This window comes from Oncorhynchus tshawytscha, linkage group LG22 (assembly GCF_018296145.1).
Source record: "Oncorhynchus tshawytscha isolate Ot180627B linkage group LG22, Otsh_v2.0, whole genome shotgun sequence".
Lineage (NCBI taxonomy): Eukaryota > Metazoa > Chordata > Actinopteri > Salmoniformes > Salmonidae > Oncorhynchus > Oncorhynchus tshawytscha.
Window position 1 is genome coordinate 32603091 of NC_056450.1, and position 16963 is coordinate 32620053.

At 44.1% G+C, this 16963-nt stretch overlaps 1 protein-coding gene and 1 pseudogene across 1 annotated transcript; both read right to left on the reverse strand.

The window, feature by feature from the left end:
• Positions 1-241: 241 nt before the first annotated feature.
• On the reverse strand, positions 242-16646 carry dhx35 (probable ATP-dependent RNA helicase DHX35). Its single transcript, XM_024385083.2, has 20 exons — positions 16535-16646; positions 15766-15893; positions 15582-15674; positions 14972-15049; positions 14663-14767; positions 14499-14560; positions 14290-14359; positions 13640-13699; positions 13053-13165; positions 11751-11847; positions 11512-11670; positions 6889-7099; positions 6609-6733; positions 6112-6357; positions 5860-5937; positions 4793-4922; positions 4620-4701; positions 4436-4507; positions 4087-4198; positions 242-2661 (listed from the first exon to the last, which is right to left on the reverse strand). The coding sequence occupies exons 1-20, from the start codon at positions 16593-16595 to the stop codon at positions 2623-2625; spliced, it is 2121 nt and encodes a 706-aa protein (XP_024240851.1). The 5' UTR covers positions 16596-16646; the 3' UTR covers positions 242-2622.
• Positions 2174-2277, reverse strand: LOC112222450 (annotated as a pseudogene).
• Positions 16647-16963: the final 317 nt, after the last annotated feature.

Genomic DNA, 16963 nt, shown 5'->3' on the forward strand with positions numbered 1-16963 from the left:
GTACATCACAAAACATTTTTACTGCTCTAATTAAGTTGGTAAACAGTTTATAATAGCAATAAGCACCTCAGGGGTTTGTGATATATGGCCAATATACACCACAGCTAAGAACTGTGTCCTAGCACTCCGTGTTGCGTCGTGCTTAGAACAACCCTTAGCCGTAGTATATTGGCCATATACCACACCACCTCAGACCTTATTGCTTAAGTTGAAACCATTTAACAGACACAGACAGGCATAGTTGAGCCCATGACCATACAGCTTTATTTCAAGATGTGGAGGAATACAGCTGCTTATCAGAGCTGGGCAACTACAGACTACAGATTACACTGTGGCTTTGTGACAGACGCATCAAGATCCTCAGCACAGAGGAACATCAGTCATCTCACAGTCAACTACATTTGTGCAAATCTACATTGTGATCTTAGCAGTGTCCTTAATAGACTACCATTTAACATGCAAGAGTATTTCACTTGTAGTCATTCTACTATTCAGATTGCATTGGATCATCTATGGTATGTTAGTTTTCCAGAGTTCAGAGGCAGTTATATTGTACCTAGAAAGGACAAGGAATTGAAAGTTAAAATCATGCAGACTTAAGTCAAAGTAAGGACAGCAACCTTACTGAAATGAAAGCAGGTCCTATGGTCTTGTTTGTTTTCTTACTCTAAAGCTTTTGGGGGTCTTTTTTTTTACCCAATAATAATAGCAATCCTAGAGAAAAACAGAAAATAAGGAAGATCAAATCAAGACAGGAGCAGGTTTGTTGTAATATATGGGGTGAAACATACTTAAAATGGCCCATGCTATCTGGTATCCTTCGGACGCCCCCCCCCCATTGAAGTTAAAATGTAAAATGTTAAGGTTATGGGTAGGGACATCCAAAGGAACCAAGATAGCAATGACCCATAAAAATGTGTGCCTTCCTTTCTGTTGAACATTACTGGTCTTGACGCTGACAACGGTGTACAAAAGAACAACTGATTTATGCAAACCACAACCAATGGCGATATAGGGAAACAGTGGTGGGCCAAAGAGAAATGGCTCAAAAATATAAAATGCTTAAATTTTTTTAGGCTTCATATGCATCTCTGAATGCACTTATTCGTATGGAAAAATGGCACTTACATTTTTCAGTTTTGATTGCTTCTTTTGCACTTAAAATGCTTGATGGGTTATTTGCACATTTCATACCAAAATGAAATGTGAAATATGGTTAGATCATTTGGCACAGAACGGTTAAAAAGGCCACTATGTTTGAGATAGACAGTAGTAAAGAGTTGTAGAGACGCTGTCTAAAAGCAAAGAGGTCTTTTTCACAGTAATAACCCAGAACGCTACATTCTGGGTCCACACATCAAATCCTAAATGGATTTTCCATCTGTGGCACAAGCTTATAGATCTGTGCCACTGAGTCAAAACACTTATGATTGAAGATTGCAGGGTTCTCCAACTCTGGTCCTGGAGAGACATTAGGTGTGCTGGCTTTTGTTCCAGCCGGAACACATCTGATTTAGCTAAACGTGATCCAGATTGAAGACCATGAGTAGTTGATCGATTGTGTTGTGGCTGGGTTGGAACAAAACCCTGCTTTTCCCGTATCTCTCCAGGAGTGGAGTTGGGGATTCCTGCTCTAGAGAGACAAGTATTGGAAAAAGGAGACCGCTAGCCTTGGTACTGACAGCTACAGTAGGATGAGACGAGCACCCAGTCTAGGGGAGGAGCAAATTATTACAAAATAAGATACACATTTTTTGCACCCCCCCACCACCAAAAAAATAAATTTTAAAAAATTAAACTTTTCACATCCTCACACTCAGTCTTCATTTATTTACCACGCCATGCCACGATTCAAATCAAACCCCCCATAGCAATGTTTACACAGCATCTTGGTTTTACAAATTACTGCACATATACACACACACACAGATGATCTTAAACTGGAAGCATCTACCTGTGGAGTCTAGCTGGTGTTGGTAGGGATTTTATTTGACCATGGCGAAAAAGAGCTACTGCGTAAATACTACAGGGTTCGATTGAATTGAGCCCAAAGCCATAAAAAAATAACCATGGAACCAAGGACCAGGCATGGTACCACCATTCCCTGGACCCGAGCCTGCTCTGTCTCTATATGTACAGGTGTGGATGGGACCTGGTCTAGCTGGTCATGCTGGAAAGGACAGAACTATGGAGCTCTCCAACCATATTATAACTATCAGACATTAAACTGATAAGAACAGATCCTACATTTGATCTAAGCCAAAACGCAGATGGGAGGGGGGGGGTCCACTAACCCTTCAGTAAACTCAGAACAAACAGCCCATTTACATGCTCATTTGTTCTGTCCCTTTCAGAATGACCCTCTAGTGACTGCCATGTGGAATGGGGAAATAAATATATAATACAGATTTGTACAGGGTGATGAAGGGGAAGAGGGTATCAGAATGGGGATGGGGGGGCACAGTGTAGGTTTAGGAGGGGTGTTCTCCTTTCTCCTCTTCGGGTCTTACCCAGTACCCTGCTTCCCATGACTCTGTTCCCCTAACGCTGGTACTCTCTGGGTGAGGGGTTGGAACCAGGATGTAGTGGTCAGAGTTATGAGAGGCGCGGACAGGAACCAGCTCAGAGGACCCTGGATCTCTTGCTGGTTAGTGACCCATGCTAACAGATGGGGAGAAGGAAATACAGACAGAGAGAGAACAAGAGGGATATAGAGTGAATCAGAGGAAGATAAACATATGGTAGTGTTTTATTAGGATCCACATTAGTTGTTCCTGAAGCAGCAGATACTCTTCCTGGAGTCCACACAGAACATCAATAGACTGTTCTACATGCACAAGACACAATTAGATCCAAAACAAGGTCCTACGGACAGTTGCACGCATGTATACACTATATATACACAAAAGTAGGTGGACACCCCGTGAAATTTGTGGATTCGGCTATTTCAGCCCCACCCATTGCTGACAGGTGTATCAAATTGAGCACAATGCCATGCAATCTCCATAGACAAACATTGACAGTAGAATGGCATTACTGAAGAGCTCAGTGACTTTTAACGTGGCTCTGTCATAGGATGCCACCTTCGACTGTCTGCCCTGGTCGACTGTAAGTGATGTTATTGTGAAGTGGAAACGTCTAGAAGCAAAAGTGGCTCAGCCGCAAAGTGGTAGTTCCAAACTGCCTCTGGAAGCAACGTCAGCACAATAACTGTTTGTCAGGAGCTTCCTGTAATGGGTTGACATGGCCGAGCAGCCACACACAAGCCTAAGATCACTATGCGCATTGCCAAGCATTGGCTGGAGAGGTATAAAGCTCACTGCCATTGGACTCTGGAGCAGTGGAAACACGTTCTCTGGAGTGATGAATCGCGCTTCGCCATCTGGCAGTCCGAAATCTGGGTTGCCAGGGGAAAAAAAACACTACCTGCACGAATGTATAGTGCCAACTGATGGATGATGGAGGGGGAATAATGGTCTGGGGCTGTTTCATGGTTCGGGCTAGACCCCTTAGTTCCATTGAAGGAAAATCCTTTACGCTACAGCATACAATGGCATTCTAGATGATTCTGTACTTCCATCTTTGTGGCAACAGTTTGGGGGAGGCCCTTTCCTGTTTCAGCATGACCATGTCCCCATGCACAAAGCGAGGTCCATTCAGAAATGGTTTGTTGAGAACGGTGTGGAAGAACTTGACTTCCCTGACCTCAACCCCGTTCGAACACCTTTAGGATGAATTGGAACGCCGACTGCGAGCCAGGCCTAATCACTCAACATCAGTGCCCGACCTCACTAATGCTCTTGTGGCTGAATGGAAGCAAGTTCCTACATGTTCCAACATCTAGTGGAAAGCCTTCCCAGAAGAGTGGAGGCTGTTATATTAGCAAAGGGGGGACCAACCCCATATTAATGCCCATGATTTTAGAATGAGATGTTCAACAAGCAGGTGTCCACATACTTTTGGTCATGTAGTGTACACACATAGCCCTAATATGTGTTATGGGTGTGCTTTTTTAAAAACTTTCCTCAGAACAAACAGGCGAGAACAAAAAGAGTAGAGTATTAGAAAGACAGTGTTTTCTCCTACCTTAGCCTGCTTGTAAAAGTGGGGAGCAAGCTCGACCAACCAGGAGGACTCGACAGCTGTGACATCACGCATGTAGTACTTAGAGGTCTGCACGACTTCATTGAAGACAACCCTGGGGGAGGACAAGGCAGTGTTAGACGCATATATCTAGGAGATTCATTCCTCTCCTCTGAGACCCAGACATATTTGATCTATTCCAGAGCTCGAACACCTGATTCAGTCAACTATTCATTATGCCCTTGATGAATCAGCTGAGCTAGTTTAGGGCTACAACAACATAGTGAAACCTCTGGGGTCCCCGGGGAGAGGTTTGAGAACCCTTGGACCAATGTAAAAGCCAAATCCTCACCACTTCGTAGGCTTTTCTCCAAACAGCACGGAGTTTGGATGGATGTGAAGCTCTCTGTCATCCCGTAGAGTCCTGGGAAACAGAAGGTGTGAGGAAGGGATGAATTAACTGTGGAGACATTGAGCTTAGTCAAGGCAAAAGCAATGAGCAACAGACAATAGTGTTTCAGGTAGTTGGTAGTCACCTGTAGGATCCTGAGTGGTGCATGCGGGCAGCGTTGGCAAAAAACCCAGACACAATGCATCTCAGGATCACATCCGGGTCACCTGGACAAGACAAAAACCCAATTCAATTTGAACACCGTAAAGAGGTGCACATAAAGGATACAAACAGGACAGAAATGTGGGGTATACACACCTTCGCTGGAGGTGCGCGGCACCTTGAATTTATTCATGAGTCGCCTGAGCTGTTCTCGTACAGTCATGGCTCGCTGCAGACCCTTGTAGTTGAGGAAGTGTTCCTGACACCACTGAGAGCTCTTCTGGTGCTAGATGGATGAGGTGGGGGGGGGGTAGAGACAAACCAGTTTTAGGTTAAAACCATTTAGGTTTTATTCCCTCTGGAAAATAACAAGGGTACTTAAAATGAACAAAAATATAAACACAACATGTAGTGTTGGTCCCATGTTTCATGAGCTGAAATCACAGAAAATGTTCCATATGCACAAAAAGCTTATTTCTCTCAAATTTTGTGCACAAATGTTTATCTACATCCCTGTTAGTGAACATTTCTCCTTTGCTAGGAAAATCCATCCACCTGACAGGTATGGCATATCAAGAAGCTGATTAAACATGATCATTACACAGGTGCACCTTGTGCTGGGGATACTAAAAGTCCACTCTAAAATGTGCAGTTTTGTCACAGAACAAAATGCCACAGATGTCTCAAGTTGAGGAAGCGTGCAATTGGCGTGCTGACTGCAGGAATGTCCACCAGAGCTGATACCAGAGAGTTGAATGTTAATTTCTCTACCATAAGCTACCTCCAACATCGTTTTCGAAAACTCTATGCAAAGGAGATGTCGCGCTGCACGAGACAAATGGTGGTCACAACAGATCTCTGATCCACACCCCTACCTTTTTTTAAGGTATCTGTATGCGTAACTGTATTCCCAGTCATGTGAAATCCATAGATTAGGACCTAATGAATTTATTTAAAATGACTGATTTCCTTATATGTACAATTTTTGAAATTTTTGCATGCTGCATTTATATTTTTGTTTAGTATAGTTTTCAGGAATGCAAATGCTTAGTAAAGCTGATCTTTAGCACCAAGTCCTGAAAAGATATCAATCTAAAATGTTATATCATTCAGCAGAGTGCTTTACTGTTCATGGACCATGTTGATATAAAAAGATTCAGGTTGATCGCTGCTAAACGGAAGGCTTCATTCCTAGCAGTAGCCCATACAGTGGCAGTGCCCACCTTGATGAAGGCTTCGTAGACATTGAGCATGGTGAGATGATCTCCTTCCGCCACAGCAAACTTGCGATGCTCCCGCGCCTATGGAGGAGGGAGGAGGATGGGAGCAGAGAGAGAAACATGCAGACAGAGGGGGAGACGAGAGGTGATTAGGATGGTAGATGCCGTGCTTCTCGAAGCACAGAGACAGACATACAGATCTGCACAACAGAACATTTTAGACTGGGCATTCAACATGACATCTGCAACACTCACTGCTGGTTTCTTCTGATTGGCTGGCACCATGAAGATGTTTTGGATCTGCATCATGGCTGCTATGGTAACGATCTCCTTGGAACAGCCAAAGTTTCCTGACTCCAGCAGCATCTTGGCAAACATGGGGCTGAGGGGGAACTCTGCCATACGCACGCCCATAGGGTCAGTCAGACGACCATACTGGTCCAGACCCCCCAGGGCGTAGAGCAGCTCCAGGGCTTGGACCATGGACTGGGCTGGAGGAGGCTAGAGTGGGAACAATTATAGAGTTAGTTTAATACACAGGCTATCAAAGTTAATCATTTGTTGACAACCAGTCTTGGTGCTCTTTGAGTCAATTCACCATCTTTTAGAATTGTGAGCCTTTCACAGTGCTCCTAATCTTGTGTACAGACTACTCAAGCATCTGACCAAATTCAGAATTGTTTTTAGATCCGAGTAAACCCAAGATTACAGTGCTCAAAACAAAGTACACACATTTTATTGGATGGACTCACAGAGAGAAAGCTGAATCGCAGCACATTGTCTATGCCCAGAGCTTTGAGCTGCAGGATGACAGGGGCCAGGTTGGTACGCTGCATCTCAGGAACCGTGGACGCAGGCAGCTTCTCAAAATCCTCCTCTGGAGCACACAGACAGGTCAGAACACACACCACAGTCCAGGGCTGATCTGAGCAAACTTAGAGCTTTCTTGACACTTTTTCCCCCTCACCGATGGCCTTTTCCGATAACACACACACACACAGAGACCCCACCCCCTCCCTCACACATACACACCTGTGTATAGTCGGAAGCACTTCCCGGCTCGGTTGCGTCCCCCTCGTCCTGCCCTCTGACTGGCTGAGGCCTTGGAAATGGGCGTGACCACCAGCGACTCGATGGCAGTGCAAGGGTTGTACGCCCGCAGCTTGACAAACGCACAGTCGATCACAAACACGATGCCGTTGATGGTGATGGACGTCTCTGCTATGTTAGTGGCCACCACCACCTTAGAGAAGCAGAGAGAGCGCTTTAACATCGACCACCCACTCCTGTATATCCAATACAAGGCTTTTATAAAGCACATGCTTCAGCCACTCAGATCATTTCATCCTGTGGTAAAAAGTGTCTTCACGGCTCGGTACTAAGGAAGCTTAGCGTATACCCATGGTTGTCCTATGTCCAAGCGGAGGTATAAAAGCATTCTTTGCCATCTGAGGACTTGACAAACCTTTTTTGCCACTTGTCCTTCAGATAATTAGGAAAGATTTTTTTACTTGTGCAAATGTTAAAAAGTCACCCGTCACGTTACCCCCACCCCTGGAAAAGGGTCTCCAACACCAGCCCGCGGGCCGACAGTTGGCGAACCCTGCTGCAAATGTTTCAAAAATGCAATTGGCAGGAAAACACTGTTCTCAAAAGCCCACAGATTAAAATATCCATCAGAAATTAAGTGGAGATCTAATGATGCATCAACTAGCATTGTTGACTAATATGACTAGGATTATCATCAACTAGCATGGTTGACTAATATGACTAGGATTATCATCAACTAGCATGGTTGACTAATATGACTAGGATTATCATCAACTAGCATGGTTGACTAATATGACTAGGATTATCATCAACTAGCATGGTTGACTAATATGACTAGGATTATCATCAACTAGCATGGTTGACTAATATGACTAGGATTATCATCAACTAGCATGGTTGACTAATATGACTAGGATTATCATCAACTAGCATGGTTAACTAATATGACTAGGATTATCATCAACTAGCATGGTTTACTAATATGACTAGGATTATGCCTTTGGCTGCTGGACAATAAAATAACATTGATTTAAAACCAATAGAATATGAAAAAATGCTGGTTTCAATGTCATATTAAGCATTATGGGCGGCAGGGTAGCCTAGTGGTTAGAGCGTTGGACTAGTAACCGGAAGGTTGCAAGTTCAAACCCCCGAGCTGACAAGGTACAGATCTGTCTTTCTGCCCCTGAACAGGCAGTTAACCCACTGTTCTTAGGCTGCCATTGAAAATAAGAATTTGTTCGTCAAGTCAACTGACTTGCCTAGTTAAATAAAGGTAAAATATATATATATAAAATACACTACATGTCCAAAAGTATCTCATTCCAAAATCATGGGCATTAAAAATAAGATTTATATGGAGTTGATCCCCCCTTCGCTGCTATAAGAGCCTCTCCTCTTCAGGAAAGGCTTTCCACTAGATGTTGGAACATTGCTGCAGGGACTTGCTTCCATTCAGCCACAAGAGCATTAGTGAGGTCGGGCACTGATGTTGGGTGATTAGGCCTGGCTCGCAGTCGGCGTTCCAATTCATCCCAAAGGTGTTCGACGGGGTTGAGGTCAGGGCTCTGTGCAGGCCAGTCAAGTTCTTCCACACCCATCTTGACAAACCATTTCTGAATGGACCTCACTTTGTAGACGGGGGCATGGTCATGCTGAAACAGGAAAGGGCCTCCCCAAAACTGTTGCCACAAAGATGGAAGTACAGAATCATCTACAATGTCATTGTGTGCAGTAGCGTAAAGGATTTTCCTTCCCGGAACCATAAAAAACAGCCCCAGATCATTATTCCTCCACCACAAAACTTCACAGTTGGCACTATGCGTTCGGGCAGGTAGCTTTCCCCTGGCATCCGATAAACGCAGATTTGTCTGTCGGACTGCCAGATGGCAAAGTGTGATTCATCACTTCAAAGAACAAGTTTCCACTGCTCCAGAGTCCAATGGCGGCGAGTTTTACACCTCTCCAGCCCGAAGCTTGGCATTGCGCATGGTGATTTTAGGCTTGCTGCGGCTGCTCGGCCATGTCAACCCAATTCATGAAGCTCCCAACGAACAGTTATTGTGCTGACGCTGCTTCCAGAGGCAGTTAGGAACTCGTAGCAAGTGTTGTAACTTAGACAGAATTTTTACGCGCTTCAGCACTCAGTAGTTCCGTTCTGTGAGTTTGTGTGGCGCTAGCAGGGCATAAATTTGACGAACTAACTAGTTGGAAAGCTGGCATCCTATGACGGTGCAACATTGAAAGTCACTGAGCTCTTCAGTACAGGCCATCCTACTGCCAAAGTGTGTCTATGGAGATTTCATGCCTGTGTGCTCAATTGTATACACCTGTCAGCAATAGGTGTGGCTGAAATAGCAGAATGCACTCATTTGAAAAGATGTCCACATACATTTGGCCATGTAGAGTAATTCCCTCAACATTTCTATGGTCGTATTTTAGGCTACTTTGAAACAAGTTAAGACATGCTTCATAAAATGACATAAAACATCCAGGTTTTAAAAGAAATCATTTTATGGTTAAATAGTTTCAACATGACGACCGCCTCCGCTAACGTGACCATTTGATCTGAACACTACCATGCCTCGAGTCAACAGAATCAACTAGCATTATCTTTATTCTGTACAGGCTTCCTTCATTTCACTCTGTCATTTACAATAGTATTGTGGAGTAACTACAATGTTGTTGATTTGATCCATCCTCAGCGTTCTCCTGTCAGCCATTAAACACCAACCTTTTAAAGTCACCACTGGCCTCATGGTGAAATCCCTGAGTGGTTTCCTTCCTCTCCAGCAACTGAGTTAGGCCCCTGTGTCCTTGAAGTGACTGGGTATATTGATACACCATCCAAAGTGTAATTAATAACTTCACCATGCTCAAAAGGGATATTCAATGTCTGCTTTTTTAAATTTACCAATAGGTCTGACTTTAACTGACTTGTCCGGCCCATACAGATCCAAACACGACTGCTGCAGTAGAGAAATACATTTTATGCCAGCAGCATACCACCCTGCATACCACTGCTGGCTTGCTTCTGAAGCTAAGCAGGGTTGGTCCTGGTCAGTCTCCGGATGGGAGCCCAGATGCTGCTGGAAGTGGTGTTGGAGGGCAAGTAGGAGGCACTCTTTCCTCAGGTCTAAAAAAATATCCCAATGCCCCAGGGCAGTGATTGGGGACACTGCCCTGTGTCAGGTACCGTTTTTTGGATGGGACGTTAAACGGGTGTCCTGACTCTCTGGGGTCATTAAAGATCCCATGGCACTTATTGTAAGAGTAGGGGTGTTAATCCCGGTTGTCCTGGCTAAATTCCCAATCTGGTCACCTAATAATCCCCAGTTGACAATTGGTTCTTTCATCCCTCTCCCCTGTAACTATTCCCCAGGTCGTTGCTGTAAATGAGAGCGTGTTCAGTCAACGTACCTGGTAAAATAACAGATTCAAAAATGATTATTTATGCTGCTGCTCTTGCTTTTCACAAGAGCAGCACTTTTTCTTGGTCAATCATAAGTCATCAAAGCGGCAATAGGCTACAGTCATAGAGCATCGCTCAGTGTGTGGCAAAAGTTAGGAGATATCTAATCAGTGAAAGATGGAATTAAAATTACGGAGTAAAAAGGAGAAGGATTGGCTATAACGACCAAGAGCAAACAGGTAGTCAGGCTGCTACTTAATATTCTGAATGGAGTTATTTGTAACTAAAATGAGAAAGTGTATGAACTGCAGCATCAGTTAGCCTAGCTAGCTAGCTTAACTAGCTTCTCCTGGTTCGATGCAGTCCAAGACAGGTACTATGCAATCATATTTGATGATAAATAACCTAGCTATGGCAACCCTTAGTCTATTATAGCGCGAGTCGGCCTGGTCGGTTGCCGTCTCTCCTCCCCCTCCTCCCTCACAGTATGCCCCCTCCCGCGTCTGCTAGTGGTACCTCTCTCCCTCCTTGTGTGCTTTAATCAGCTCTGGTTAATAAAGTAGCTTTTCTGATGCTTTGTTCACCTGGAGCGGACTGGGATCCACCTAGGACTATATGGAAGGAGTCTAGATGTCCTCAGGTCCGTTTGGAAAGGCTCTCTATATTTAAAAAAAAGTATACTTATCGGGTCCAGGTGGGAAAGACCCAGGTCTATTTCAGAACCGGTCCAACTTTTTGGATCCGTGAAGACCACTGTGTGAAATCTTTTTGAAGTCCCTGTAGGCTTTTTTTAAATTTATGTACATAAGAAACTGTATTCCAATGTTAGCCTCTCTGATCAGAGTAATTATTTGATATTGTGGTGTGTGATTTTTTTTCTCTCGTCCATTTAGACAACCAAAATCTATATTCTTCTTGTCCGACAAATAAATCCATTTGTTTTTACTTGTCCCGGACAAAAGGACAAGCCTTTATGTTGGACTCTGCATCTCTTTAGGACGCTGATATGATACATGCATCATATGCAGTACCACTAGACCAGCTCACCAACCCTGGTCCTGGAGAACTAGAAGATGTGCAGGCTTTTGTGCCAGCCCAGTAACAAAACAACTAATTTAACATTCCATTGATCGGGGTCGATGACCACTGCGTAGGGACATTGGTACGGAGTACAGAGGCAGATTGAAATTCACCTTGCGGACAGTAGGGGGCGTCCTCTCAAACACCTTCATCTGGTCAGTGTAGGGCAGACCTGCATACATGGGCAGCACCTTGAGGTATTTCTTCATGCCGAGACGGCCCAGAGCCCTGGCCTGCTCCTGAAGCAGAGACACCACCTTCTCCACTTCCTCCTACAGGACACACACAGGTCACACACAGGTCACATGACAACAAGTACCCAGTTCAAAATCAAACCGTAAGAGAAACACACCTGTCCAGTGAGGAAGGCCAGAACATCTCCATCATCCTCAGTCTCATGGATCTTCAGCACAGTCTCCACTGTGGCCTTCACATAGTCTGGGACTGGGCTGGGGACAGAGAGATAGGGGAGACAGTGTATAATGACTGGGCTGGGGACAGAGAGATAGGGGAGACAGTGTATAATGACTGGGCTGGGGACAGAGAGATAGGGGAGACAGTGTATAATGACTGGGCTGGGGACAGAGAGATAGGGGAGACAGTGTATAATGACTGGGCTGAGGACAGAGAGATAGGGGAGACAGTGTATAATGACTGGGCTGAGGACAGAGAGATAGGGGAGACAGTGTATAATGACTGGGCTGAGGACAGAGAGATAGGGGAGTGTTGTGGAATAATCAGAATTTGTTGGTAACATAGGTAAGATGTTTTATATTCATCATATGTTTGTAAGTTACTTCTCATCAAGAATGTTATTTTTGTATTATACTGTGGCAGGGTTGCAGTATGTGTTCTATGTCAAGACTAAGTTGCATGGGCCGCAGAGAGGGGAGAGGTCAAGGTGTCATCATGTGTAAACATGTCTTTTGCTCCACTGTGTCTGTGTGCCAGTCACTCCCTACTTTTCCCATCGGGGAAAGGAGGATGGCAGTGTCTGGAATCATTCTATCCTCTCTGTGAGTTTGTCCAGGATTGGTTGTATCTAAATGACAATTTGATATATGCCTGTTGATATGGAGGATTGGTTTATGGTTCTGGGGTTTGAGTAAGGAGACAAAGCTGAACGATTTATTATGTCTATGCTGTCTGACTATGTGTGTTCTTTGCTAGTAAAGGATCGCAGTTGCAATGCAGAAGGGGCTCTCAGAGAATTCATTGAGAGACACTGAATTTATCTGAGTCACAGGATTGTGATAGAGCTGATATAATTAAAGATGGACTTTGATAACTAACTCTGACTTGTGTGTGGTTTGCGCTCATGATTTGGTAAATAGAGGAAATTTCCACGACAGGAGACAGTGTATAATGACTGGGCTGGGGACACAGTGTATAATGACTGGGCTGGGGACACAGTGTATAATGACTGGGCTGGGGACACAGTGTATAATGACTGGGCTGGGGACACAGTGTATAATGACTGGGCTGGGGACAGAGAGAAAGAGAGCGCAGACAATGTGAAGAGATGCTCAACTTAGTCTGTCCTGAGCTTGATTAATTCTGACACCAATGAAACATTAAATATGTGGGGCTGTAGAATGTGATCATCTGTGTCAGGTTTGGAGACAGAAGAGACACTCAGAATTCCATGGAATACCTGACAGTGTAGAAGACGTCAACGGGGAAGGTGCGTCCCTCCACCGTCAGAATTCCACACGTGTCCTTGTTAGGATCTCCAGTCTCATTCAGGTTAAAGAACTCTTGGAATTTCTGCAGCCAAGGTGATAACATAGGAGTGGGTTAGATGTAGGTAAACAGGCTTGTCACTGGCATGACCACAACAAAGGAGTTGTTTGTTTCTAAGACAAAATAGATATTTAATCGAAACTGTATTTGCAAATGTGAAATGTAACTGTACCTAAAGTGAGATTCGGCTGAGCTACACAGGGAACAGAATTACTACAGAAATTCTGAAAAACTCCTGTGAAGCAAAAATTGCTGAGCTGGCGAACATAAAAACCATTTCTACACAAGACAACAAAAAAATACAGTCTGATGTCCCATCTGGCTTGCTGACTGACGCAGTCATGAGCCGACTGCATCTTTATCTGTCTGCACTATCTTGGTAGTACATTTCAGATGTCAGTGCACTGTGGTCTCTCATGACATCAGCTCATCTCTCCCAGTTCCTTTGTTTCTCTGTACTGAAGCATATCTGTCCATCTTAATGAATCAGAGACTCACCTTGGCATCCAGAGTGGCAGAGGCCACTATCAGCCGGAGGTCTCTGCGCTTCTTCTGAATCTAGAGAAGGATGAAACGAGGAGAAAGCTTTATTTAATTGATTTAATAGATTTCAGATGCATTGTTAGCCTAACTGAATGCATGGTCAGTGGAAATACATTACAGTGAAGTAGATAGAGCTGTTAAAGCTGTGAATCCTTAGTTGCTACATACATTTCTTGACTTCTAAATTAAACATACGCCCATTGATTCTTGAAGAACATAACTTATAAATGCCCGATGAGCTTAGTACAAACGGCCGTACCCAATCAGAAACGCAAAATATAAGCTTGTTATACCCCAATAGTTATTAATTTTATTTCACCTTTATTTAACCAGGTAGGCTAGTTGAGAACAAGTTCTCATTTACAACTGCGACCTGGCCAAGATAAAGCAAAGCAGTCAATATAACATTGCATAGCCTCATAACTCAAGTTTTTATATCATGGATGGTCAGTCCTCTGATCCATAGCTGTGGCTTTGAGTTGAAGAGTGGTTTCATTCCTCCAGGCCCATCCCTCAGCTTTTTACCAGAACATAGGCACGGGAAACACTTTGCTATCGTTTCAATGAAGGATTCCAGCATTAAAGGAGACATGCACAGAAGCTACCTTCTTTAGCAGGCCGATGGCTATGTCTGTGTAAAGGGTTCTTTCATGGGCCTCGTCGAGCATTAGGACACTGAGGAAGAAAGATAGACAGATCCCTGGGGTTAAAACAGGATGAACCCAGACTATGAATCCACCATTGATATTCAGTCTGAGGCTAGTATTGCGTAGCCAATACTAGGTCAGTTTGTTAAGTTTGTGAAGTTATTCACCTGTACTTCTTCAGTAGAGGATCAGCCATCATCTCTCTCACCAGCATCCCATCTGTCAGGAACTGAGAGAGAAAGAGAAAATTCACATAAGGAAAACACCCAACAAAAGGAATTTATGGTACCACTATGTGCCAGGGGACATGGCAGCAGGCTGAGTGTAGTACCTTAATGCGGGTGGCATGGGGGTCAGAGCAGTCATCAAAGCGAATGGTATAGCCCACCTCATGCCCCAACAGGGCTCCACGCTCTTCTGCCAAACGATTGGCTACCTGACAGGAAGACAGGGGAAACAACCTCAGCCAGGCAGAACTGTCTCTTAAAAAAGTGCCAAAATACAGTTATTTTAATGAAGTTATATCATTTTTTGCAACTCTTTAAAATGATAAAAGGGGACTATTTGATATTCAGGGTAGTAAGCGGTCCAAAGGGCCAGCAGAGCTTAAGGAGAATGTGAGGGAGATAGGAGTACTTACTGAGATAGCAGCCACTCTACGAGGCTGTGTCACACCAATCACCTTCCCCTCAGCTGCCCAGCCAGCCTCCAGCAAATACTGAGGTAGAGAAAGAAAGGAAGGGGTAAGAGAGAGGGGAAGAGTGGGATGCAGAAGAGCAAGAGAAAGACAGAGGACAAGGGGGAGTGTGAGAGAGAAAGAGAGCGAGGGGCATCAATATAAAGTCTAGGACAGCCTACTCAGCAGAAATTAAGTCCCACTTGATTTGCTCTGAACCCTGGTTGCATAGAAGAGAAAATGGCTAGTAAGCAGAGGACAAGGTCACTCTCCCGCTCCGTAAGAAGGAAGCTGTGTGAAGGGTATCAGTCCACTGCTGCAGTGTCCTGCCTGGAGGCTGTTCTACTGGCTGGAAAAAAACTCAGCTTCGCTAGTGGAAGACTGGGGTGTCCATAGTATTCTCCACAGTAATGAGTCAAGTGTTCCCCAACCCCAACTTCTATATTAATCTGTCCTACTTCATGAGAATGGTCAAAATCCTTCATATTAAGTTAGAATTAGCCAGATATGAACTGCTGCTTGAGCCAACTCTGTCGTTGTCAAGCCTGGCTACTGTATATTAGCTTATCCAAACCTGGGGGATCTGTGTAGTCTTCCCACATCCTGTCTCTCCTACGATGATCACTGTCTGGTAACTCTCCACCAAGTAGAGGATGTTGTTTCTGTGCTGAAAACAACATGGCAGACATGTCAACAGGGCTCCTATGATTTAGTAGAAACAATAAAAAACACTTTACTAATGAGAGTTGATGAGCAACCTTGAAAACAGGAAGTTTCTGTCGCTGCTTCTCGATGGACAGCGCGGTGTGAGGGTTGAAAATGATGGGGGAGCCTGTCGTTTCTGTCGTGACATGCCGCTCCTCCGATATCCCGGGGGCCTCCGAACCTTAGACACAGACGATGATGATGTAGTATAATCACAGAACGGCGTAAATTCATGATCAACCATAATGAACGTCGCAATGAAACAAATACAACATTGATAAGATGACCTAATACCACAGATTGTTTCTCTGCATAGTGAAATGCTGCTGACAGCTTGGATTCAGCTAACGTTTACATAACTAACGCCTGATATGATGACAGGCCAATATAGCAATAGATATATTGTTACTGCAAAGGGACGTGCAAAATCCCCCTTACCTCCTTATGCATAACCGAGCGGGAACCGAATGATAGTAACTAGCTAGCTAGTTAGCTACACCCCTTTACATCCTAGCCAATGTGGCTTGACAACGTATATTTTGTCATGTTGGGAAACTTAAATACGTTCACAATCCTCAAGACAGCAGTAACTAGTTACTAATGTTACCGTTAGCTAGTTAACGTTATTACTAGCTAGTATCAATGACAATGGACCACAGTAGTAACGTTAGCTATCATAACACAACGCAGGCGGGAAAAAAAACGTTGGTTATCTGCAATAAATATCTTACGCACTAATTCACATGCACAAATTAATACACTTTTTACGTGAAACGACGAAATGCATGCAATCATTGTCTAATTTAACAATATTGCGCTTACCCGGTTTCCAAAATTTCATCGTGGAGAGGGGGGCCGCCATCTTGGCTTCTACGTCACACATTTTTTCTAGCCTAATGGTGCGTTCAACACAACTGAGAACAAGGAAAAATACGAGGTCAAATCATGACGTCAGTGATCTTCAGGTCAGAAATTCGGAGCTCAAGCAAGATGCCCGAGTTTATGACTTGGAATTACGAGTTGGATGACCGTTCAAAACTATTTTTCCTGGTTGTGCGCGTTTTTTACGAGTTCCCAGTTGTCTTGAACGCACTAAGGTCGGGTGTCAGAGATTTCGATTTCCGAGTACCCAGTTCCTAGTTGTTTTGAACGCGGCATAAAAAAAGTGAGAAAAAAAAACATAAAACGCGGTGTTATGAGTATGACGTCATGTTTACGGCGCGATTCCTTGAGTGTTTATTATATTGACCA

What these genes read in the sequence shown, in the direction of transcription:
- dhx35 (XM_024385083.2), bottom strand. Translation starts at nt 16,595, where the DNA reads ATGTGTGACGTAGAAGCCAAGATGGCGGCCCCCCTCTCCACGATGAAA. An exon ending in AGAAACTTCCTGTTTTCAAG is followed by an intron (nt 15,675 to 15,765) that starts GTTGCTCATCAA and finishes TGTTGTTTTCAG; the next exon opens with CACAGAAACAACATCCTCTA. An exon ending in CGCCCCCTACTGTCCGCAAG is followed by an intron (nt 7,100 to 11,511) that starts GTGAATTTCAAT and finishes TGCTTCTCTAAG; the next exon opens with GTGGTGGTGGCCACTAACAT.